Source organism: Poecilia latipinna, unplaced genomic scaffold, assembly GCF_001443285.1.
Source record: "Poecilia latipinna isolate Pla-1442-1.1 unplaced genomic scaffold, P_latipinna-1.0 Scaffold1478, whole genome shotgun sequence".
NCBI classification, from domain to species: Eukaryota; Metazoa; Chordata; class Actinopteri; order Cyprinodontiformes; family Poeciliidae; genus Poecilia; species Poecilia latipinna.
In genome coordinates, this window is record NW_015114094.1 from 62,668 (window position 1) to 88,252 (window position 25,585).

Sequence of the window (25,585 nt, forward strand, 5' to 3'; positions counted from 1 at the left end):
CACTGCGTTACATAACTGGTGCCGATTTTTAAAGAGACAGCGTTTTAACTTTGACGGTAACATGCAATTCATGGCATAATGCGCTGGCTGGCATGGAGAGGTGGTTTACGAGGCTGCGCTTCATCGTCGTTTGCTACGAGAGAGAGAGAGAGAGAGAGATATTAGACACGAGCGACTCTGCCTCAGATTTGCATTTTATTGCTGTGTGTCGACGGAGTGGGATATAGACAGAAGGATTAAGGGAGGCAGCAAAATGCTCACAAGTAGACTCTGACATATGCAGACTGATGGGGGGTGGGGGGGGGAGGGGAGTGGAAAGGAAATTTGGGGCCCGTGGCAGAGTGTCTGACTTTGTCGATCTGATTTGTGTGACGCCGCGTGATGGGGAGCTGGCAGAGGACCGGGCTCTGCTGCTCCTCCCCTACTGGAGGTCACGGCAGATGTTACTGGCACACGAACCAAGTCAGCAGCTCCAAACCTTCCTTTGCCCTTTATAGTTGTCCTTCCTAAAAGAAAAAAAAACAAAACAAACAAAAACAAAACAAAACCCTTAAACAAATAAGGGCTAAGAGAGACGTACCTCACGTGATAACCAAGCTAAATCAGACTTTTTCTGTGTTGTTTTAAGGCAGGAAGAGTCACCACAATGGTTTGTATTTGCTAATTGCTGCAGTATTTAGAGAGGCAATATATCGGTATTAACTTACTATTGTGTCCAAAATGAGAATTTTTAAATACGGCATGACTACTGTCTCTTTAGACAATGAGGGAGATGAAGATGTTGTTGTTGCATCTTTGAAAAACTTCTGATAGATTAACAAACACATCTGGAGGCACATGTGGAACACATTGCTTTACCGCCTGAGTGACTAATAAAGGTATTCTTCTTCTTCTCGTTCTTTTTTGTATGACACAATTGGAAAGTAAAAAGCAAAGAAATCGGCCAAGATTTTAGGAAGTTCTGATTATCCTTGTGAACAATTTCCATATGACTGAAGGTGCCGCTTTCATCCCTTCCATCACTTACACGCAAGTGTGGACACGAAATTCCAGCAAAAAATTTCAAAGTATTTTGGGAAACTTGTGGAAGGAAACCCAAAACGTTTGACCCAAGGCACACATTCTGAAGGCACAAAGTGGAGATCTATGCTATCTATCTAAAAGAGGAGACATTTGATCTCATTTAAGACTTATTTTAAACCTCTCGCCTCAGCTGCACATGCACAAAAGTATGGGTGTACAGTTTTCAACGTCATGTTCAATGTTTAAGGTTAGCACTGGTGATGTGTAGGTTCATACGTCGCAACCCGACTCCCGCTCGTTGTCCGTAGGAACAGAGCATCCGACGGCGGCACCCCGAACGCAACACCGTAAGAGTCACAGTGACACGGTGCGCTTCCGTGTTTGGTACACGGACTATCTGCCAGAGAATGTGGACGAGAGCATGCATATGCAACACATCCAGCAGCCGAGCCTCCTGACCTCCTGCTGCATGCTCACACAGATGGAGGGAGAAAAAAAGATCAAATACGCACACCGCTAGTCTGGATTTTTAGGATGCTTCCTGGAAGAATGAGACAGAAAATAAAAAAGAAAGTTCCATTTTACCGCTTCTTCTACAAATACATGGGTTTACAATCAACAATAACAGTCTCCGCTCCAAAATGTTACTATTATTACAGTCAGAGGAAACATGTTGGTAACTGTAATAAAATACTTTAAACCTGAATCTACAAGACCAAAGCTGATGGATGTACACTGAATGCTGGTTGAAATCAGAGATGAGACTAGGATGTAAGACTTAGGATGAGTGACATTAAACATATTTCCAGAGCGCCAATGTTTAGGTTTCATCTGGATTAAGATCAAAGCATTAATATAAAAGGTGAAAAACTTGAAAGTTTGTCGTTCACGGGTGTCCTCACTACAATCTGAGGTTGGGCCAGTTCATAAAGAGAAATCGGGAGAAAAAAAAAGTGTTACAAAGCTACTACAAAGCTGGTAGAGGCTCAGCAACAACAACAACAAAATGCTGCATATGTCCATGCCACACTTTTCAAATTTTTACTTTTGAAAACGTTTGAAAGCTGTTCCCTTGCTCTTCATGGTTACAGTCTGTGTTTTGTTAAAACCACAACAAAATGCATGTAGGTCTGTGATTGTACTGCAACAAAATGTGGGGAAAAAAACTTTTGCAAGACAGTGTAAATGATTGCTTTAAAGCAGCAATTAGACAAAATCTCTCAACTTAGCAAGAAGCCAGGACGTTTGAGCCCGGTGGTCTCATCAGGTCAGGATGTCCGTCTTCCATTCCCCTTCCCAGTTTGATGAGCAGGTTAGCATCTTCGCTTTCTTCCTTTATTTAACAGCTCACTTCAGCCTAATCTATTTTTCATGTTAAAGTCGGGAAAGCGATGTTAGGGCTGTGTTGTTTAATGTTGCTCAGTAAATGGATGTAGACCTCCATAATTCATGGCACATGTGTCTTCTGTTATGTTTTATGTTCCCATCTATCTACGGGAATGTTTATTGTTCGAACCTCGCCCGCAGTTAGAGTTTCGCTCCACGTCCTGCTGAACAAACACGAGCAGGACAGCTGTGTTTTCCACGACTGAGAAGCTGATAATGAATGGAGATGTAGTAAAGTTACTGTTTCCTGTCATCCAGGCCAATGGTTGCCCTCCCAGGAGTGCTTTGCTGTTATTTTTAGGCTGGGAAAAGCTCATCTGCTGTTCCCTAGGTGAGAGGCCCGGCCCATGTGATCCTTTCCTGTTTTCATCTCTTTTGTCTTTCTTTGTCTTAAGCTGTCTGACTGACTGTCCTCCTGCATCCTTTCATGGATTGTCCACCCCGATCACATTAGCCGTTCTTCATCGTAGTTCGGCTGATTTTCTAGCCCTTTCTTCAGACCACAGAGGTTCTTTTGTCAGATTATATTTCCCACGTGTTTCTAGATAGGTTTGCTTTTGTAAGTCTAACTTGCTTCTGACTCATGTAACCTTTATGTGATGTAAAGGACGAAAACAAACCAAACAAGAAGGAAGTTTCAGACACGACTGGCGACCAGCAGCGCCTGTTTAACCTGAAGTGCCAGAGTCCTCACAGGGAGGTCCACGTGTTTAATAACTGCTGAGCAGCTGAGTCAGATCACAAATGAAATCAAGCCGTCTGAGACATAATCGCCACAGCCATATTTATGTAACTGCAAACACCTGACAGATCATTCATAACATATAGGTTTACAATTATATATTTATTGATTTAATCTAAAAAAAAAAAACCAAAATATTACAGCAAGGCTATATATCTGAACCAACTTAATTAGAGAAGCAAGCAGAAGCCTTTAATTTTGCAAAGCCATTTCAGTTCTTGGGTCTCATAGTTCTACGCATGCGCCAGACGGGAACCCTGTTGCCTTCAAGTGCTCTCTAAAAATCTCAGACTTACAAGATTCGAACTTAATTATGTAATCATGCTCAGGTGTCCAACTCCAGTCCTGGAGGGCCACTGCCCCGCAACTTTTAGACGTACCAATGCTGCGCCACACCTGAATAGAATAATTAGGTCGTTAGCAAGGCTCTGGAGAACTGATTTACACAAGGAGGAGGTAATTAAGCCATTTCATTCCAGTGTTTTGTACCTGTGGCACATCTGAAAACTGCAGGATAGTGGCCCTTGAGGACTGGAATGGATCCACATTCCAGCTTGACATCATGAGTAAAGTTACCTCTGACTTTGTTAGTCACAACGGACTCAATGAGTTCAGGGATTTATCTGTTTGAAGCGAATGATGAGAAATATTGAAATCTACATGTTTGCTAAAACAACTGCTATTATGTTTGTGGACATTTTTTTGATTGACATAGAGACACTGAAATGTACCAAATCAGAGAAAGCCTCAGTCTTTGTAATGTTTTTACTCTTCTCTATTAGTTTGCCATTATCCAAGCGCAATCTCTGATTCATCATCATGAGGACTATAACCTCTGATCGGGTTTATTAGGATGAATTTGCTTATTAAAAAAATACATCTGTGGATGCAACTGATTTATCATTTATTCAAATTCAATGAAGTATTGATAAGAAACATTCTATTCAGGTTAAGGATTTTACTGCACAAACTTCAGGGGTTATGATGGTTATCATCGATCAGAAATGTCAAATGATTAATAATAATAATAATAATAATAATAATAATAATAATAATCAATCAATCAATCAAATTTTATTTGTATAATACATTTCAGCAGCAGGGCATTTCAAGGTGCTTTACATAATTAAAGAAAAAATAAATAAAATAAAAAGTAGATGTCATTATTATATCATTAATAATAATAATAATAATAATAATAATAATAATAATTGCACCAGTAATTATATTAATAAAATATGATGGGTGGGACAATATTAAATCAGCTCAAGTCCTTATTAGTAGTTTAATAAACAATAAAATTAATAGTAGTAGCGATTGGTATTATCATCAACATCTGTCTTTATTTGTACTATTTTATTTTTCTCTTTTATGACCAGTTGTGCAATGTGATGTTTTTTTTAACATGGTAAAATTATAATAATCATAATAATCAAACTATAATAATTTTAATTATACACACTACGCTGGACTCCAGTAGTAGTAGGGATTTTTTTTTTTGGGGGGGGGGGGGAATTCATGCCGAAAGGGAATTTAAAATTTCCCACCGCACATAAACGTAGCTCGCTCGGCAAGGCTTCCCCATGACTGCGGAGTCCAGAGTGAGAGTGAGTCTGAGCAGAGCACACAGGAGGGACGCGCGCCGGAGAAGTTCGCAGTCTGACACGCACGAGAGAACTGCATTTGGTTTTAAGTTGATTCAGGAGAGGAAACACGTTAAAGCGTCCCCCCCCCCCTTCCTCTCTAAGGATTATAAAAAGAAAAGTGGGACCGAGGAAGATATAACATGACTTCAGCAAAGGAGCACTAAAGTGCGGGGATGTTTTGAAAAATGATGAGAGCGGCGTGAACACTTTAAGGAATAAGTTCAGAGTGGACCGGTATGGCTTGACTTGTGAGCCCGAAGGTAGCTGCGGGAGGCGCTGATGTTTCTGTGGAAGAGAAGGAAAGTTTGCTGCGCTTCTCTCGGATCTACTTTGTGAAATTCATCGCTTACTAGTCTCCTATCTGAGCGGCAGAGCCCGGGAGTTCGGGGGGGGAACCGCTTCGGTTCGGTGTCGGCTCTGAACATACATCACCATGACCAACCCCGCGCTGAAGAAGAACCACTGGACCTCCAGGGTGAACGAGTGCTCCGTGGGGAAGGACACCCGCGGAGACCTGAACGTGTCTCTGCGCGGCGGCGCGGAGAACGGGGAGTTCGCCTACATTGGGCAAATTAACGAGAACCTGGTGTTTTACAGAGATGGAAAATTAAACGAGGGGGAGCTGCTGCTGGAGGTGGAGAACCTCTCCATTTCAGGATTACCTTTGTACGACGTGCAGACGCTGATAAAGAACTGCAAAAGTCCCGTGAAGTTGAAAACTGTGAGGCCAGGTAAGTCACTGAAGGAGGTAGCGGTGGAGGGAATAACTCCGCTTGCGGTCTTACGCTCTTTAGGTTGCTTTGTATGCAGGAGGAGACCGTGTGGAGTAATTTGTTTCTAAATAGTCCTTAAGTTTGTCAAACATATGCTTTGAGCAGTGGCGCTCCTGAGAGTAGTGCGGGTAGGGGAGGGGTTGGGGGTGGGGGGGCGACAGAGTGGCTGTCCCTTAAAAATTGCTGGCCTTTACTGACCAGAAAGTTTTCTGTACATTCCACATTTTAAACGAAAAGAACAATGAATTTTATAAATTGCAGCATTAATCTATTTCAGAGACATTGGTCAGAATGTTTAGGCCTGTTTCCATGTTTTTCCCCCCCTTGAAATGTTATTTTTAAGAGCTGCAACAGAGTATAAAAACATCTTATATCAGCAGTTAGTGAGGCTAGCATGACTAAAACAAGCTTTGTAGTTCCTGGAGAATGTTGTAGCATTTTACTGTAACCCTGCGATTTCCAGAGTGACTTATTATTTCCAGATACATCACGTTTCACGACAGTCAGAGATTTAAACCTCAAATGGAGAAAACGGAGCAACTTTGCTGTTATGTTATTAGATTATTTGTTGAAAGTCTTGCTCTGACTTTGAGCCTAAATGCACCATGGCACAATTTCCTTTTAAATGGCGCCTTGCACTTCTTCTGACTTAATTTTATCTGTTACTGAAAATGGATAAATCGGAGTCGTCTTCTTTCCGTACAAACTTCCACACTGAAGGGCGTTTTCGTCAGCATGTCCTCTTTCTTTATAGTATGGCACTTTAGCCGAGTGGGAAAAGATTAGCGTAGATTTCTCTTTCGTTTCCAGCCAGTCGTGAAACGTGAGGCCGAAAATCCGAGTATACTTTGCATTTTCTTAATGTTTTTATGCTAATATTTTTTTCCTCTCTTCATGATGGACCACTTTTAAATCTGTCCTTCCTCTACCCCAGTCATCTCTCTGTAAATCACTACTCCATAAAAAAGTTAAGATAAATCTCTGATTTCTTTCAGTTTGGGTCTACCTCCCCATCTTGCTGCCATTAAAAACATTTTAGTGGCACCCCTGAATGGTTCACTTTGAAGAAGGTTTTTCCAAGTAAAAAAATGCTGAACAAGTGCATAAACTCACTCATCAGACTTGCTGAAGAGCAGCGACGGGTTAAATGGTTAACTTATTAACACGTTAATAAAGTTTGATGAGATTTAAGTAATTTTCCCAGGGGAACTGCCACCTGTTTGGAGCAGGGAGAGGGGGTGTAACCCTCGCTCACGCTTGTTGTTTCAGCCTTTCCTTTTGAAACGGTTGCTAAGCTTGAGCTAAAACAGTTTGCACTGAGAACAATGGTAACACCTTCACCTCCCCTTGCATGACTGTTTCCCCTGAACCCTGAGTGTATTCTCCTCAAGCAGACCTGACTGGCAACATTTCTCCAGCTCCAAAACAAAACATCATCAGGCTTCCCAACAGGGAAGGCGAACGTCAGGCTAGCGTCGAGGTCAGTCTGGCTAGTTTGTGGTCGGCCTCATTCAGCAGCAGTGCAGCGAAAGCTTGACACTGAGCCACTCTGACAGCCTCCCAACATGGCAACGCAGGCTGCTGAATATGATGCTCCGAGCCCGGCTGGCTCACACCGACTTCCGAAGAAAAAGAGCAAGAGCTTTTCAAGGACAGTCGCACATATTTATAACCTGTGGACACCGGGAGGAGCGCCTGCTGGACCCGGTGGGATCGTCTCCTGTGACACAACTTTCTATAACTCTCGTTATGATGAGCAACGGATGATGATGTTGTCTGGGTAGGTTTTGTTGTTGTTGAAGCGGCACAGATGGTTTTAAAGTCCAGTTTACCGATGCCTCAGCCGCTTCTTCATTAATCTGAGTGCCTGAGTTGAAGACTGAATAGGACGGATAATGTTTCCTCTTTTCTCACAAGCGATTTCCTAACCAGTAAATCATTCATTCCAGGTTTTATTTGATTTAAAGGTGTCAGATGATTTCAGTTTAGTCGGATGTGTTTTGTGTTGCAGCAGCAGAACCAAGTCACTTATGTAAAACAAGAAAAAAAAAATAGACACAAACAATGGACTGTGACGATCACTGGTGACAGCGAGACTACTGGAGGACGACCGTCAGTCATTCCTGTTCCATACAGGCTAATGCAGTCCAGAATGTGGGCCAGATCAGGGAAATCGCTTGAACGTATGTGGTGGCGTTGGATGTAAACTCGGAAGAGAAGAACAAAAATCTGCCTATACTTCACGCTGAGTTGTCTGAAGCAAATCGTGAGAAATCATAGTTTCATTTAAGAATTGAAACCAGCCAATATAGCAAAAAGTGATAAAGGAAGTCTCAAAAGTTAAGATTTATGTCCGGGTAAATGTAGCTGATGTCGTAGGAAGTGATTTTTAAAAAAAATTATTTTATCAATGTTTTTCTTTTTTTCTTTTCCCCCCCATCAGTTTGTTTTGCATGAACAGTCATTTGCTGACTTATAAATATTGACTCAAATTTGTCCTTCCTGAAAAGTATGTATTGTTTGTCCTTCTCATTTTGGGGAGTTTGCTCTAAGAGAAATGACAGGCAAATTGGTAATGGGGGGGATTCCTGAAAACTTCCATCAAATTAGCAAATTATTCATTCATTCAATTAGAAAATTATTGCACTGATTTTTAATAAATGGAGTTCTGATAATTTGTATAGCAAAAAAAAAAAATTTATCCAAATTAAAGTTGAGTTTGTTTTTTTTTCAGTTTAAGGTTATGTCACTGCAATAAACGTGCTGCATATCTTTACCTGGGATGCAGATCACTGCTTTCTACACGTCTTTAAAGATGGCTGATTTAATTGTCATGTTTGTCTCTTAGCTCAGCCTTTCCAGCGAAAACCTGTCGTGACTTCAACTTTTCTTTCCCATTTGGCGTTCAGGCAGAAGGGAGTTTTGCTCCAACACAAATTCTTCGTCTATTTAATATTTACTTACTCGTGCTTTGAAGTGCAAGTTCCTTTTTTAAATAAAGGCCTTCAATCTCTGATGCTTTAGTTTGCGTAGCGCGTTCACAGGACCAGTCGGCGTGAAAAATCTCCCAGATGTGACGGCGTCCCCGCCTCTCATTCTCCCTGCAGCTTGTGACAATAGGTGGAAACTCTGTCCCCAGATTGAGCCAATCAGGAGTCTCATCATGCCCCAGCCTTCCCCACCAATCCTTCTCTCCCCTCACACCCTCCTCCCAGAGACCCATCTGGGAATGTCGAGTGTCACAGCGCCACATGATGAGATTCCATTTCCAGTTTTTTAATAATTCACGCTGTCTGGGAATTTCCCTCCCTAATCAACCCTAATTGGAAAAACATGCTTGGCAGCTAGGACCATCTGTAAAATCTTGCGTGACCTAATTTTACATGGCGCTTGTGCCATTTTCCCACTTTAATCAAGTGAGACGTCTCTCGCGACGTCTCACAAGAAGCGACGTTACGCCGGCGCTTCTTGACCTGTGACTGCGCAACCAGGCAAACTCCTGTGTGCAGTCAACACTCAAACACAGAAGCATTTGTAGTCTGAGTTGACTGAATTCCTCTGCAGAGATTACAGTGTTTGCTCTGGGTATCCATGAAGATGAGCACACAGAGTGGGGAAGATGCATTGCTGCTGATGTGAATCCATAAAAAGGTCGTTTTTAGTTAGGAAATCCTATGAATGTAACGGTGTTAAAAAAAAAAAAGAACTATCTTGGTCCTGATTTAATGTTATAATCTGTTATCCCTATACTCCTTTCACAGTCTGGCACACAGAAATCCAGCCCACTTTAACAATCAGGCAGTCAGTCGTACAAGTAGAGGTAGAGTAGAGCGAGGTGTAGCTAACTCTACCCTAACCCTACAACAGTGAGGTTTGAGATTAAGACCAGATCAGTTCCATGCTGCGCAGATGGTTATGTTAATAATCTATGAAGGCTTTGGACGGACGCTGAGGCTCACAATAGTTTCTGAAAATATTTATATCCTTTGAACTTTTCTTATTTTACACTCACAAACTTCATTGTGCATTATTAGGACTTTATGTAAACTCAAAATAGTTCACAATTGTCCTTTTAATTTCGTTTATGCCTATAAATCTCAAAGCGGTTGGTTTGTTTGTATTCAGAAGTTATGTACTTGTAGTCCCAAGGGCCAGATACCGTTCTTGTTCTGCTCACCGCTGAACAGTGGCGTCCACAGACATTTTGGGGACAAGTGATAAGTTTGTAAAAAGGGCACCTTGTGTGGCACATGGAAACATCAACCAACTTAGAAATGTGAACTTTTTAAAAGGCAGAGCTTGAAAGTCATGTATTTTAAATCAATAGCCATAGACTGTTTTGCACCACAAACAATACATTGTTTACAAGAAAAAACATTTACAAGGGCACGCTTACTCTAAAAATAAGATTTTTTTTTTGACTGTTTTTGATATTTCCATGTTGATGATATCTCCTGAGCCATGGGGGTGTTTGAAATCGACAACCCATTTTTAGAAAAAAATACGTTCCCATCTGGAATGGGAAGATTTAACCCTATGACCTACATGTAAAACCGTCTGTGTTGGAGAAAACTAAAACATTTCGCTCTCCTGAACACACCATCCCTACTGTGCAAGATATTGGTGGAGAAGCTTGGCTGCAAGCTTCATGGAAGCTGGTCATAGTTGATGTGAAGTTGGATGGAGCTAAGCCCCTGTGCTACATTGGCCTAGTCAAAGCTCTCAGTCCAATCTGTCTGAGCTTGAACTGTTTTACCTTGCAAAGTATTTAAGGGTTCTACAAAGGATTGACGCAGGAAGATATAAAATGGACGCCACAATCTTTGTATTTTACTTTTTTAAACGACTTGAAAGTCCACTTCTCATTTTCTGTCCACCTTATAATCAGTCACTACTTCATGTTGGTTGAATATTGTTGCAAAACAAGGTACATTAAGCCCCTTTAAGTAGCTTAGATGCATGTTATGAAATGGTTACACTATGTAAAGCAGCTGTGATGTTGTCCTGGAGATGACGACACTGATGCCGGTGCATGGATGAGTGTGTCTTTAAGCCTTGAAACATGACACAGTAGCCCAGACCTGACCCATTCCCCCGAGGCAGGAGGTTTGCCGTGTGTGTATGGGAGTTGTTTATTGAAAAGGAGAACAAGATTTGCAACCATGCTTTAAGGCACATTAGACTTTGACATCTTCTTCACGCAAAGGCTGCCATATCTCTCTCAGACCAATCGGGAATCCCCGAGCTGCAGTTTCAGCTGAGACGGGGCACGCTTGCCTCGCAGTTAAATTATGCTATAGGGCTGGTGTGATAAATGAGGCCTTGGTAGCGATAAATTTAAAGAAGCATGAAATATTCTTAGTTTAAATGGTGACGTGACTTGCTTACATGCTCAGATTTATAACGACGTCATTGCTTTAGGTTCTGACCGTGTTTAGATGCACGTCTTTTGCGACGGGGTCTGCCTGTGGAAGTGTTTATTTCCTTTTCTTGGCAGGAAGTTGGACGTGTCTCCTACCCCAACTGCTCCTCCATCTTTTGTGGTCTCCGACACACCGACTCTACTTCCTTCCTTGTAGACAACTTTGGGCAATCAGCTCTGGCTTTAATTTCAGTGTGCATGCTTCAATTTGTACAAATGCGCAGGAAGAGATGGTGTATAGTGGTACGCTGTGAGCTTTGAGATTAAGTGCACTGGACGGACTGTGAGTTAGCAACTAAATAGGCCATGAAATGCTGCCTCACCAATGCAGTAGGAGGTAATCACACATGTGCGCCGTTTCCTCGCTTGTTTACTAGAGAATCATCTTTCTCTCCCTAATTAGCTTGAGTGGAGGCTGTTAGATGGAGTGTGAATGGGAATTGGTCACACTTGGCACTTGCAGTTACACACTCTGTCGGAGGTGGAGAAAGGCCAACTAATTTATTATAGTGAGCTTAGAAGGGTGGTGGTGGTGGTGGGGGGCACTGAGGCATTCCCTTTTAAGATTAAAAAAAAAAAATCCTTTGAGGATTTTTGCTGAAAATTGCCTGAAAATAGTCCTAAATGTACATAATGACTGACGTTTTTATGGCAGTCAGACTGGGTGCAACACACATAGTGGTATTGCTTTCAGACCAGGGCCTTTCAGCAAAGTAGGTACAACAAACCCGGGATGTGCTCCAATCAGAAGTCTCTGGCCAAATTTCAATGTCCGCTATTTATAAAGCTTTGATCGGCTGATGCTCATCTTAGCCATTTCAGATTCCTCTTCAAAAATTTCTCTCTCTGAATAAACTGCAGACATGCTTCAAGGAAGTACACTTTCCCATTTATACAGCTTCTTTCATTTATTTGCTTCCTCTAATTTCCTTTCTTGAACACCTCCCTGATACTGAGAGTATAGTGGACCTCCGCCTATTTGTGGTTCAGTAGTTGTGGATCCACCCACTTGAGGATTTTTTCTCTGGAACATAACTCCAAATTATTCACAGAAAAACCTGCTTACTTGCATAGTTTATTTTTTAGAACTTATGTAAAATATTTGAAAGAAAATGTAACTTGTATATATATTTATACATATATTTTTTCTGAACACTAGTAAGAGTAGAGCAAAGGGAAAGTTCTGCTCAAGCACATTTCTCAATGCATCTGAGAAATTCTTCTTCATATTGATGCTTATATATACTAGGGGTAGTAGGGTTTGTGCAGTAGCGTGTCTACCAACTTCCCAGGTGGCATTCTTTTTAAGATTTATTTATATATATATATATATATATATATATATATATATATAAATTAAGTTCCTGAGGCAATTTGGGACAAAGGTATGAAATATTTTATTTATTGCTCAACATGGCAAAGTTGGATGAGAAATTCTTACCTTGCCAGTAGTAACACACTTGTTTTCCTCTGTGTGCCACTGACACATTTTCTCCCCTCAACTATAAGTAAACTGGTTGTGTGCGTCAATGGCCACATAAAGTAATTCTCCATATCTGTGAGAAATGTTCAGCAGCCTTTGTGCTCACAATTCTTGCTACGTTTGCTTTCTGTCATATGTTATGTATCTAGCTAACTGATGAAGCTTCAAATGTATTTCATTACTCATTCCTTTAGCGGACAACCAATAAATGCACCAAGTTTGTTCTCTGGATTGTGTGATTTAAAAAAAAAAATTACATGTGTGCTTCCAGATGGTAATGATGTGTGTGTAGAGGAGGCTAGTGTGTTTGCAGGCTAAACGGGCTGACAAGTCAGAGTCTTTCTGTTGGCTGCCCTGCTGTTAAACTTGGATGAGATGCGGCTCAGCCTTCAGTGGGCATGACACCGAAACAACATGATGGGATTTATAGTGACTGTGGACATTATTAATGGAGCCGAGACTAAAACCCGTAGTGAGTAGACTTTCTTCCACAAAAAAAGCTTGGCCGAAAAATATTGAGGAAGAACCAAACTCCTGCATAAAGTAGCATTGTTGTTTTTTTGTTTTTTTTTTGGCTTCTTATAAAAGTGAGCATGCAATACATATTTTGTCATGAATAGCAAATGTCAGCCTTTTATTAAGAGTCCCAGTAGATTTCTTCTCTGTGCTAATTCAAAACCCCCTTTCCTGTGGTCTGCTTCCTCCCTTTCTTTACCTTTAAACAGACCCCACCCAAGGCCAAACGGGGGTCTTGTCTAGATAAATCCCATTATGTGATGTGTTTGGGAAGGTTTTTCTCACGCGTCCACAAGCACACAGAGACAAAACAAGAAAGTATCCACAGGTTTGGAGAGCGGTCTAGCCTTGATTAAAAGGATTTACATAGAAAAAGCCACAGTGGTGAGCTGAGCCGCCTAGAAGTAGCTATAATGCTAGCAGTGTTTGCTGTTCTTTTCTATGCTCCATTCTTACTAGACTCTTCATTTTGTTCACACTTGCTGTCATTTGAATGTCGTAGCTGTCACTGTGGGACAGCTATTTCACACCGCTGCCATCTGGAAATGTCTGTTCAAGCCTCCAATGAAACAAATTAAACTGGTCATTCCACAACAGTTGCGTATTGCAGGGTGTGGCAGCGCTCTGAATACTGCTCTGCTGGTAGCAGTCACTATCAGAGGAGATATGATGGTTGAAAATACGGGAAAGAAAGAGACTTTATTTTCCTGCGACGAAAAGGTCAATCTCTCAGAATGAGTTTTTTACTTTCCGTTTCATCTGGACTAAAATGAACTGTGTCTCATTTGAATGAGAGGATTGAATCTTGGATTACATGGTCACACCGAGACGGTTCAGAAAGAAGTTGCTCTTCTACTAATTTAACGACCCGCATGAAAACCTCTGGTTAAGTTTGAATGTTGGTTCAAAATCAAAATAGTCTTTTCTTCATGTTGAATGATGTTGGTCTCGGAGAGCTCAATGTTCTCGGTGTCCTTGATTATAGATGTTGCATCCATATATCGGGTGATTGAAGTCTGTGCAGTTTGATACGACATGGAGAAGAAAAAAAAATCCCCTCATCCGCACGTTGACTTCGACTGTTTTGGTGTTGCCTGACATCTCGGCGACATGGTCACACTGTTGCGCTGCGTGCGCGCAGGATTGTGTAACAAAAAGTAAAGGTCATTATGCTTATGAACTCTTAAAGGTCAGAGCTGCCACGGCTGAAATGCTACAATAGAAGGATTTTGTCCTCATTTTTCACCTCTAAAACTGCAGAGTACAGTGAATGAAACGCGCCGGCTTAATGATAGCATCTTAATTAGACAAGCAGAGGCTAATTAGCAGACAGGAAAAGGATTGAGTCTTAATTAAGAGGTCGCCGGTGTCCATCTTTATCTTGATGGGAGAGTTCGGTGAGTGGATTTGTGATGGAATTACTCGGTCACATACCTCGCATCGCGGTCCGCCGCTGGACCTCCAGATTCTCTTACGTCCTCAAACTTTAAAGCCGTTTAAAATTATTGCCTTGCACGTTTTCTTTTAAACCTAAATGCGGCTCGTGACGGCTGTTTGAATTAAAACCTTAGATCTACTCTAACGGCACTTTATATGGTAATTTTCCCACTTTGACTTTTTGCAGAGTTCTGCTAATTCTCTACTTTTAAGGAGATGGGAGTATATACATGGCTTTCTCTTACTTTCATCTGCTCTGTTTGAGCCTGAATGTGACATGAAGATAAGTTTATATAAAAAAAATGATAAAGATGGATTTAAAACCATATTCTGCTGCAGCCTGAGATCAACCACATGCAGTTTGAAAGGAATCCACTTTATGCATTTATTGTAACCTTGACAAATCTTTATCTTGTCAGGGTTACACATCCCCTTTTTGCTAAATAATCTCTGTGGCAGCTATTGAATAAACTACAGTCATTTTTAGAATTGTCTCAAGTAATCCTATGCTTTGCCACTTCTTCTGCTTTGCATCTGCAAACAAATCATTAATGACCAATGAGTTATTTCCATTATGGTTGAGTATCTTCCTGGTTTATTGGGATAACCCTCGGGGTGCAAATTGCAGCCTGACCTTCAGATTCTGATTTTGGACAATTCTAATTATTATTTTTTTTGTCTGAAACATTGCTAAATATAGTAATAAAAAAAAATGTTGCTCAGTTGGCAATGCTTGGATGACTATTGTTTTACAGATGTGGTGGGAGGGTCTGCCAGTCAGCTCTCTGTCATGGCAGAGAGAAAGTGAACTTTAGCTGATTTTCAAAGATTTGAGGAGATGAATAAGATAAGTGGCTCAAATCGGTTTCACATTAAGTATCAGCCAATCTCACGAAGTTAAGGAAATCGGAGCCTATTTATCACTGCAACCACAGGAAGCTCCATGAACGATTTTATTAAGTTGTATCTTTAAACTCTGAATTGGATTCAATTCATGTCAACTTTGCTTTCAGTCCCTGTTTGGAGTGGTTGGACACTATAAAATATGACTGATTCAGATTCCTAGCTTGAAGTGACCTCCTGCTGTCTCTTCTGAACAACCTCGGAGTTGCGTGGTGCTCTGAACAAGGCATTATTTGTCACAAATATTAAATACATTGTTTTAGCTCTGGTTTTACAATTAATTACTCATTTAAGAGTATCTTTTATTATAGAAGACTCGGAAAACATTTGAATCTAAGCCTGTTGCTTGGAACTTTTATTTTCAAGCCCATCTCACTTAATTTGTGGATGGGTTTTAGAGAACTACATAAAACAGAGTAGCTGATAATCAAGAGGGTTTAGCAGTGCGGTCATTTGCCAGCAGCCTAATCAGACGCCCATATGTAAATAACACTATGCGTCAACATGGTGACTTTTCACGGACCCTCTAGGTTTGTCATCATGCCTCTATTTTTACTTTGTTTGCTGCACGCTCGCTCTCTGTTCTTCATGGAGGCCGTGTGAGCCGATTTCTACCCCGACTGACCCCTCCTCGGTGCCGCTCGTAGAGCTTTTATGCAGGCATGATGTGATCTTCATTTGCGCGCCGAGGCCAAATGAACAGGATCGTGTGGGAAGTGGTGGAAATCCATTTGTCACATGCCGCCGTCCCATCAGCAGCGCTGCAGACGTGGAAACGTAGATGCTCTTTGTCATTTGAAGAACCCTGACGTTGGGAGGGGGAGGGGGGGGGGGGGGAAGGAGCACGCATCCAGATGCGTGTGGATGCTTTTCATAAAGTTTACATACAGGGTTCTGGTCTTGGGTTTTCATTCTCCTCCTCTGTGACGCTCATTGCCGTTTCCCCTCTGTTCTGTTCTGTGCAGGAATGCTGTGTTTACATAGCTGGCTCTGGCTGAGATTAGTGTTTTAGTCTCTCAGGTGTCTGCTGAGTGTCACTGTTTGTTTCTTTTTAAAGTCGTAATTTTGTCTAGAATCCAGCTAGCTTGTCTGCTTCTTGTAAAAATGCAGTGCTGGACGGACTGAGATGGATTTACAGTGTCATCACGGTTCTCCTTGATGTTTCTTTCGCAGCACAGATCTACCACATGGCCTTTGACGGGCCCTTTTATAAGCTGCTTCTGGCGGTCCATAAATCATCACTTTAGCCAGTAAAGGCTTGTGATGGTGTGATCTTTCAGAAATTGAGCTGATATTGCAGATCCAAGAGCGAGGGAAGGAAATGCAACTGCACCGACACGAAGCAATCCGCACAGTCTGTGTGTTGGACATCTCGCCCACTGGGAACAGATACCAGTGGAGATCTGCGACTCATTAGAGTGACTCCATCTCCCTTCTGGCTGGGAGTGCTTTACGGTCTCCAGAATGAGCACCGAGGATTCCTAATGTAGTCTTGAAAGGTTTGGAGAGTCATGGAATTTGATTTTGACTTTATTCCAGGACTGAAAGTGTCTGATTAAATGTGAAATTCTCAAAGGGAGTTGTCTGAACAGATTACACATCAGAAAAGTACTTTCACCTTAGACAAGGTTACCAGTCTCATGAAGAGATGCTGCCCTGGTGATGAAATGCATAAGAGAGAGGAAAAACTCTCGCAGATTTAGACCAGAAAATCATGCGGAAACCAAATAAGTCTTGTTTATGCTCCTTCTCCTTGTATTTTAGGTTTTTATTCCAAGTTGAACTCATAAAAATGGACCAGGAAATCTGACCAATTTAGAATTTTCTTACAAATTTTCTGGAACCTCAAGTATTTGCAGGGGAGAGGAATGTCATGGACTTTTTGCATCTGCAACTTGGTCTCGCGCCGTCAGATGGACGGACTTGTTCCTATATATAATATTTTCAAAACAATCACAATAAAACAATCTAGAGTCGCTTTTACTTGGTTGGTTCAGCTTCTCTTAAAAATAATTTAAAGTTTTTATGTTAGGTCCCACTGTTAGCTGGTTCTATTGCTTTACATCGTATCATAGCTCACGTTCGCACTGAGAAATCGGCTTACTGTTTTCCTCCTGACTGTTGGGGCGCCGTTACTACCTTGCTTGAGCATGCTGGGGGTTGACTTCAACCCCCCTGATTGCTCCCACGTCCCTCCACATGTCACACCTAGACAGTAGGAAAATGTCTCTGGCATCTTCATGTTTCATGACAGATGGTGGATTGTCTTTCTCTGAAAATTTGGTGCATTTGAAAAACTGTCTGCTGTGAATTTATGACTGCTGGCTCCAAATTATCCTCCTAGTTTGTAGACACTTTTAACATATTGTCCCTTCCTGCCTACATTTTATACCTGTATACAAACCATTTCATTCTTGCGTATTTAATTACGCCATCAGATCATTTTCCTTTATTTATGAATTGAGACAAAAAATGGTTCCAGAATGCTCAGTTCTGATGCTTAATGTGATTTCATCACATATTTGGTAAGAACTGATCTTTGTTTGGTACAGCCAGGATCGAAACGAAGGTGTAACATTTTGGAAGGGTCAACATGACCTGCGCTTGTTTCTGTTCTGTGCGTCTTGTACCGTGCACTGTTTATGAGCGCCACATATTTCAGCTGGCTTCATCTCCTCGGCCTCCTGGAGCGGGGAATCTTGCCCGTTAAATCTTTTCTAAAATATTGTGCGACCTCCCTCCCTCCCTCCCTCAGCAGCTTCTGTCTTTGTCATTCCCACCCAGTAGTCCATGCTGTGAAATGACTGGTTCTGCAACAGATGATGTATTGCTCCAATCAGCGTACCACATAAGGGAATCGCCTATTTTCTTAACACTCCAACAAAAGTGAGCGCAAGATTGCCGGCGAACACAAACGTCCCTCCATGTCCTCATGCTCTGCTGGGCACCAGAGCTCATAAATTAGACAAGAAATCTAATTTCCCTGTGGGGTTCTTAGGCTCTGAGTGCACGCAGACCCAGTGTTTCTTTTCAGGGGGAAGTTGATTTCTATTCTTCATGATGTAAATAGGCTGATAAAGGGACAGCTGGAACTGGATTGTGGCCTACTTGCTTGCTGAGTCACAGTGGACAAGTTCTGCTCTTATTGTCATACTGGGCTTCAGAGCAGAGCATGCATGACAGTCGACTCCACACAATACTGCTTTTTTTGTGTGTGTGTGAGAAGGGGAGCTTATCGTGAATGCCGAATTGTGTTGAGCTTGAGATTCTTCAGGGTCAAAGAAAGCACCAAGCACGTTTGAACAATGTTATCATAGAAAACAGCTGGAAAAGCAAATCAAAAATGACTTCGATAGGCAGAGTGGCGGCCATATTTGGGGTCACATGTTACTCAGCCCTTCAATTCTCTTACTTTTCATAATGTTTGAATCAAAGATATTTTTGGCTGTTTTTGTTAATTGTTGTTTTTATCTTGACCGGCTTCCTGTAGCTCCTTTTTCCTGTGTCGCTTCCTCTCTTTATCAGTAAATGCAGACTTTAAAGGTTAAATTTAAATGAGTCATTGCAGTAAGGTTCACAATCTTAAAGAAATGTTTACTTTCATTTTAAAAGTGATACGACAGTTCATGTGAGTTTACCTGAGGTGGATAAGACGTACAGGTTTAAAATTTAAGAATTCAAATATCCAAAATATAAAATTTTCAAAGCCGCTTGAGGCAACATGAGGCAGCCGAGAATGCTGCTGAGTTGGGTACGCTGAACTTGGGCATCGGTACACAATGCAGTGGATCCTCCGAGACAAATATAGTTATAGAAAAAGTCTCGCTCAAATTTGAATTCAGAAGGCGTAAGTTATTACTGCTGTCTGAGAGTAGTATCTCGGAGACCTACTGACCCGGAACCCAACTCGTGGATTTAAGAGTCTGTGTATTTTGTCCTAATTGAAAAAACTAAATTGCTGCACCTGTTGGGAGCATTTTCACTCTGATGTGCATATGCCAACACATTTTCCTAAGCTGTTTCACCTCAATACTTTTGTTTAGCAAGCTGTGTTATAGTTGGGTAACACAAAGTGGTGAATGGAGGCACAAATAATCAGCCCATGTTTTGCTTGTGACCATACTAAAGTAAAAACTCAATTATGAAGCCATAATCCATCAGGCTTCATACTAGTTATCATACATGTGGTCTGATTATAAAAAGTCACTTAAAGCTAGAGGTAAGCATTAAAATAAAGTTGTAAAATATACTTGAACTGCAGGTGCAGTTAAACTCTCTCATCCATTTGGCTCAGACATAAATAAATAACTCTGTTTTGCAGGTAATTATTGCGGCTAAATGTATGTCTGGATAAAACGGTTATCCAACAACATGAGTGGACATTTTGTATTGAAAGAAAAACGGTAACAACCACAGTGAAACAACACATTTTATCATCATATCAAAAGAGATGATTTTTGTTGGATCTTTGGAAAAAGCAAGAGTACTCACTTCGACCCTTTTTTTTCTTTTTTCTTTTTTTTTTTAACCACTCAACAGCCACACATCAATTCAACACACATTTCTGTTAGGTGTGTTTTTTTTTTTTTTTTTTTTGGTTTATAGGAAAATTCAGTGGTGCAGATCCAGATGGCTGATCATCATCCATGTATGGCAGTTCCTTTCTGCTGTTTTAGCTCCACAGGCCCTTTTTCTTAAGCTGCTTTTTAAAAACTGCTTATTTGGTTTGAAAATCAAAGGACAGACTAGTTGTAACTTAATTATAGAATAAAAATTTTTCTTCGTTTGCCTTTTTTCGGGACTTGAAGGTTTTCAGTAAATTTTTCCAATAGCTGTTATTTCTAAAGACATCGCCTCCACTACTGGTGAAGAGGTGTGTTTGTTTTTGCCGACTCTAAAGGTTCATTGTGTTATTTTGAAGGAATGTGAAGAATCCTTTGCATCCAGTCGGAGCTGTTTCGATGTTTATCTCCCCTACGACCGGCGTTAACTGTCAGTCCACAGCACAGGAGCACTCCTGCGTTTAATCACATCCTACATCAATTAAGAAAGAAGAATGACGCAGAACAAATGCATGCTTCTCTTTAACTGACATGATGACTGCAAGTGTAATTATTTGTAATGTGTAATCTGCTAGCATAGTCATCCACAATCTGAAACTTGGAAAGTGTTTGTGTCTCGAAAATGTCCTTGGTTTGGTGTGGGGTTTGGCAGCAACACTGTTGGACCAGTCGGACAGGTTGGGATGAAACTGCCGCATACCTGTGCTGCACCTGTTGGGCAACCTGGGCAGTGCACGACATCATCATGAGGGGGCGGGGCTCCCGGGAGAGATCAGATGCCACGCTCCTTCCTGGAAACGTGACCACACCCGCAGGCGCCTATCTGACATTTTTTGTCGATGCAAATTACTCATGCTTGCCAAGCCTTGCTTTCCATAATGTTTGAATCATTTTTAGTTTTTTCAAGTGTTGCTTAATTTACACCAAAACTGCCTTTTGCCCTGTTTAATAGTAATAAAAAAAAAAAAAAAACATGCTTTATCTCTCTCTACCCATCCACTCTTATCCCCTCTGTTCATCTGGAAATGGTAAACATGACGTTGGAAGCGATTGGTGTCAGGTGACCGTTCTGGTTGCCACAGCAACTGGGTCCTAAATCCCAAAGCACCGGTCATCTCCAGGGACGGGGCTGATTGCTAAATAAAATCTTCCCGGACACACACAGAGACTTGGAAAACAGTGGATAAACACTGGCGGGGAGAGGAGCAGCTTTGAGTCTCATGATGTGGTGGGCAGATAACTTTGTTTAGCTGCTCGAGGACGAACAGACCACATTCCTGTCGGCTCTGTGCAGAGGCAGCGGGGAGCACGGCCAAGTCGGACACATCAGTCTGGTCCCTTCACTGGTGTTTTGGACATTTGCATTGTTTTTGAAGGGAGGGAAAATTACCTTCTTGTTGATCAATTGCTCAGTTGCTTAATCATAACTTGTTTGTCATTACGGATAAAACTTTGTATGTTATTAGGCCCTTTTACTGTATGATAAATTGTCCCAGAAATTATTGCGATAAACAATATTATCAGACCATTTTCAAGTAATATAATGGCAATAGCATAATAATGCAATATTGCAAGACATTCTCGAAGTTCAAAGAACTTTAAATTCTAATGAACATTTAACGATAGAACTGGAAGACGATTTAAATGTCCAAAATAAACAAAACATAAACGACATAAAAATGAATTAAGAGAACTCTGTAAACAAAATTTTCCCTAAAATAAAAAAGCTAGTTGAGACAAATACACTAGATTGGAGACTTTTGTTATCCAGTTTTTGGTAGAAAGCGAGAATGAAAGGAGAAAAATACTAAATCATTCAAATGGAAATTGAGCTCGTTTTAATTCTCATTTGATTTATTGCTTACTGGAACAAATCAATTATTTATTGCAGTAAATAACAGTTCCTATAGTTTCTGTAGGATTTGGCTAAAGTTCCTCTATTTTTACATTTAGTTTTGAAAAGTTTTATTTTCCTCCTCACTCAAGTTTCTTGGGTTCCTCATTGACCCCGTCTCCTGAAAATAACCATGCACAGATCTGAATTAGATGGCCAATTTCCAGTCTCCAGTTGACCTAAAGTTGACTTTAACACAGGATTTTACAAATATTTTAAAAGACTATAAACTTGTCACTTTGATCTATGTGTGAAAGCAGTTAGCTGGGATACAATAAGAATAAAATGAGTCCTTTTGTGTATTCCTTGAGTATCTGTGTCCTTACCAGACCATTCCTACTGCATCAGAGCTCAAAAGGATAAATCCAAGCTGCTTTGCTGTTCTTGGCTTAGCCTTCATGTTATCTACTAAAATAATGCTCACTGTCGCTTTCTTGCACCCTGAATGAACCACATATTTGTGAACGCCTTGCTGGTACTGAAAATTGGGTCACTTTGAGTTTTCCTTCCTTAGTTGTGAGTGTTGGGTTTGGTGCATTTACTGATCAGAAAAAGATGGAACTTTTGAGTTTCTGACCAATGCATCACTGGTGCGGGGCATCCAAGTTAAATATTATCCAGCTCCAGTCACCGGTTTCTCTGCATCTCTAACAAATGTCATTTTTATTGGTTTATAGGTCTTAATTTTGGTGGTTGTTTAGGGGATTTCTAATTTGGTTTGTAAAATCTCTCTCGGTTCCTTAGGATGTATACAAAGAGCCACACTGGAGAGCGTTAGACTCCAAGTTTTATAAACCTGACCCAATTAATGTTTAAATCTAAATGTCAGAAATTTCCCCTTTTAGCGCCGGAAGATTTGGAAAAGCAGCTTCGAAAAGTGGGTAAACAAACTGAGGGTTTCCACAGGAAAAGTGTTGCTTTGATTGCTGTTATATTTAAATGCAGTTAAAAAAAAGACGACTGATGTCACAACTCTGCTGGCCATTGTAAAGGAGGAAAAAGAGGAAATGCGTTGCTTTTGTTCTCAGAGTTCCCAGACGTTCGACCACAGGCTGTGTGTGTGTGTGTGTGTGTGTGTGTGCGCACAAGCCTAAAAATGTTCACTGGCATTCATGGCTGTGTGATCTAAATACAGCTTTTAAATACTGCCTAAGTCACTGTGAGCCATTGGGCACAAACAAGGTCATAAAAGTGACCCTGTTTTGACTTTTAAACATAGACCAATGCTATATTTTTGATACAATTGCCCATGGAGCTCGGTATCTTGGGGTGAATTCAAGTCAAAGATGGATCTACATTTAGCTAATGTTTGCAGATGAAACTTCAGCCTTTGACAACATCGTCGTTATTCATTTTTCAGGCTTGGCATACAATGTCGTCAACGTTGCACCTTCACGTTCAGCCATTGAAGCTTTAAAATATTTAACGCTTGTGTGTTGTTGGCCTTTGTAGTTAATTCTGGAAGGTTAACAGCTTGTATTTACAAGCTGCGATGCCATGCAAAACGTGAATACAGCCCTATAAACGTGGGGAAATACACAATCACTTCTATGGTGCTTTACGCACGCTACCCCAGGATGTACGTTCCCCATCTGGCGGGCGCAGATGAATTGGAGCAGAGGAGGAGAGGGTCAATCCGAGTCTCTCCTTTGTGTGCAGCAGCTCACCTGGTCCATTTCTCTCTGACTCGTTTCTGCCTCGCCAGGCGCCAGCTGTACGGGGAGGAGCTTCAGTCAGATGCCTGGCAGCTCAGCCCAGGTTAACCAGCGGAGCCCATCACTCTATTTATAGCAGGATGAATGACAGACTGAGGACACTGTAGGTTTGGATTAGACGCTGTTCATCTGGGACAAGATGGAAATTTAGGAAATTCATTTACAGCGAATGTTGTATGACGATATGAAGACTCCGAATGTCCGTATACATCTCGCGTGTAATCGCCCTAAGCTCGAAGGTTAGGCCGTTACATTCTTCAGGAAGAAGCCAATAGATTAACATTGACTTTGGAGGAGCTGTATAGTCACCATATGTACTCAAGTCTGACCTCTATGAAGGATGAGAAGAAAGCCATTGTTGAAAAACCAGGAGAAGTCTGTCTTGTATTTTGCCACAAGCCATGTAGGGGGAAGTGTCTCATCTGTCCTGATCAGATGGGACAAAAGCTGAACTTTTGGGTTTTATGTGATTTCTTGCTCTCCACCTCATCCTGAATACCCAATTTCTCGTGTGAAACATGATGGTGAAGATGGAAATATTGCAGAATACAGTGCCATACTGGAAGGAAATCTATTGATTGCAAAAAAAGATGATGTGACATTGGGGGTAATATTCACATTTCAGCAACAAGTCGGATCATTAGGTCCGTGTTGTTGGAACTGCATTAAAAGGGTTTACGTCGAGGCACATTGATGTAGAATGGCTAAGTCAAAGTCCAGAGATAAATCCAACTGAGAGTCTTTGGCAAGACGATGATTTTCATACATAATCTCCATCCAGTCCGACTCTAGATGTTTGAGGCTGGTAGAGAGAGAGATCCTGGAACGGAGTGATACATCGATTTTGTCAAGTAATAGGATTTTCAGTTTTTGGAGACTTAATTTTTTGGAAAATGTAATTTTTTTTCAAGAATGCATTCCTGGGTTTTAGTCCAGTGATTTTTAGCCCATGCAGTACCTTCTCTGGCTTCTCTTTGTTTCAACTTTGAATTCAGGCCAGCTCAAAGAAAGAATGATTGAAGTAAAAGTAATTTTTTTTAAACGTATTTCAATGTTTTTTTTTTTTTTTAAAAGGAAAAAAGTGAGGGGAAAAATAGATTAAAATAAGAAATCGAATTTGGTATCAAAAGTTTTATTAAACCATGTCACTCTGCCTTAACATAGCCTATAGTGCTCACTTTTTAAGTGCACTGAAACACGGTTCTGTGAAGCCATGACTGAGGGGTGTTGCACTTTTTAGATTTTCACTTGTAAAAATATTTGAAAACCACGTAAGAATTTTCTTTGTATCACATAAAATCTGTACGAAATACATTGAGGTTTATGGATGTGATTTCCCATCTCCCAAAAAATGTTCAAGTCACTATAAATAGGTCAGCCTCCTGCCCGCCAATGACATGAATAAACACTATCTGATGCCCTGCTCACCTGGAAAGTTTGACTCGTTCCAGCTGTTCTGACCTCAGACCGCCAACATCTGCTTGCTCTGGCGTCTACAGTGAGCTTTATGTTCACTGTATGCCTCGATTTTTATGCTCGGCACCAATTGTACCAATCAAACTGGCTTTACTTTATAATATTTAACATCACAGTTGAGGTGGAAATGTTCTTTTAAAAATAGAATGGGACAACCAGGTGAGGCTGCAGCTGGGGGTCCTGAGGCGTGAAGGCCCAGAACATGAGATTACCTCATTCTGTTCAGATTAGCATTTCAGCTCCCTCACATTTTCACTTAATTTTCCTTCTCTGTCTCTCACGGTATTTGTTTTTGTTCCCCCCCCACCCCTTTCTGGACTGATTGAACAGAGTAGATGTGGGTCATAAAATCTGGGTGTGTTTTGTTTCTTTTTAGTGTTTTTAAGTGGGTGTGGTCAGGGAATGAACCTGCCACTCCCTCTGCTTTTCCCCTGAGACTCATTCCAGCGTAGAAACCAAAATCAATCCTCTCCTTTGTCACCAATCCCCTTCCTCCTCTCCCTTCCCCGGCTTTCATTTCTGTCCTCTATCCCGTCTCTGAGATCGTATTGCCAGGAATCCAATTACATCACATGACGGTGAATTCGGAGTAATACCAGAGCGCTGT

The 25,585-nt window shown here is 41.1% G+C and overlaps 1 protein-coding gene across 2 annotated transcripts in view; it reads left to right on the top strand.

Moving 5' to 3' along the window:
* The first annotated feature begins 4,739 nt into the window (after window positions 1-4,739).
* The window catches only part of LOC106962965 (membrane-associated guanylate kinase, WW and PDZ domain-containing protein 1-like), a 99,186-nt gene continuing 78,340 nt past the window's right edge, over window positions 4,740-25,585 (top strand). For both annotated transcript variants that reach the window (XM_015057647.1, XM_015057648.1), the window contains exon 1: window positions 4,740-5,528. In XM_015057647.1, the coding sequence (XP_014913133.1) occupies window positions 5,231-5,528 (298 nt within the window). In that variant the 5' untranslated portion in view covers window positions 4,740-5,230. The remainder of the gene's footprint in view (window positions 5,529-25,585) is intronic.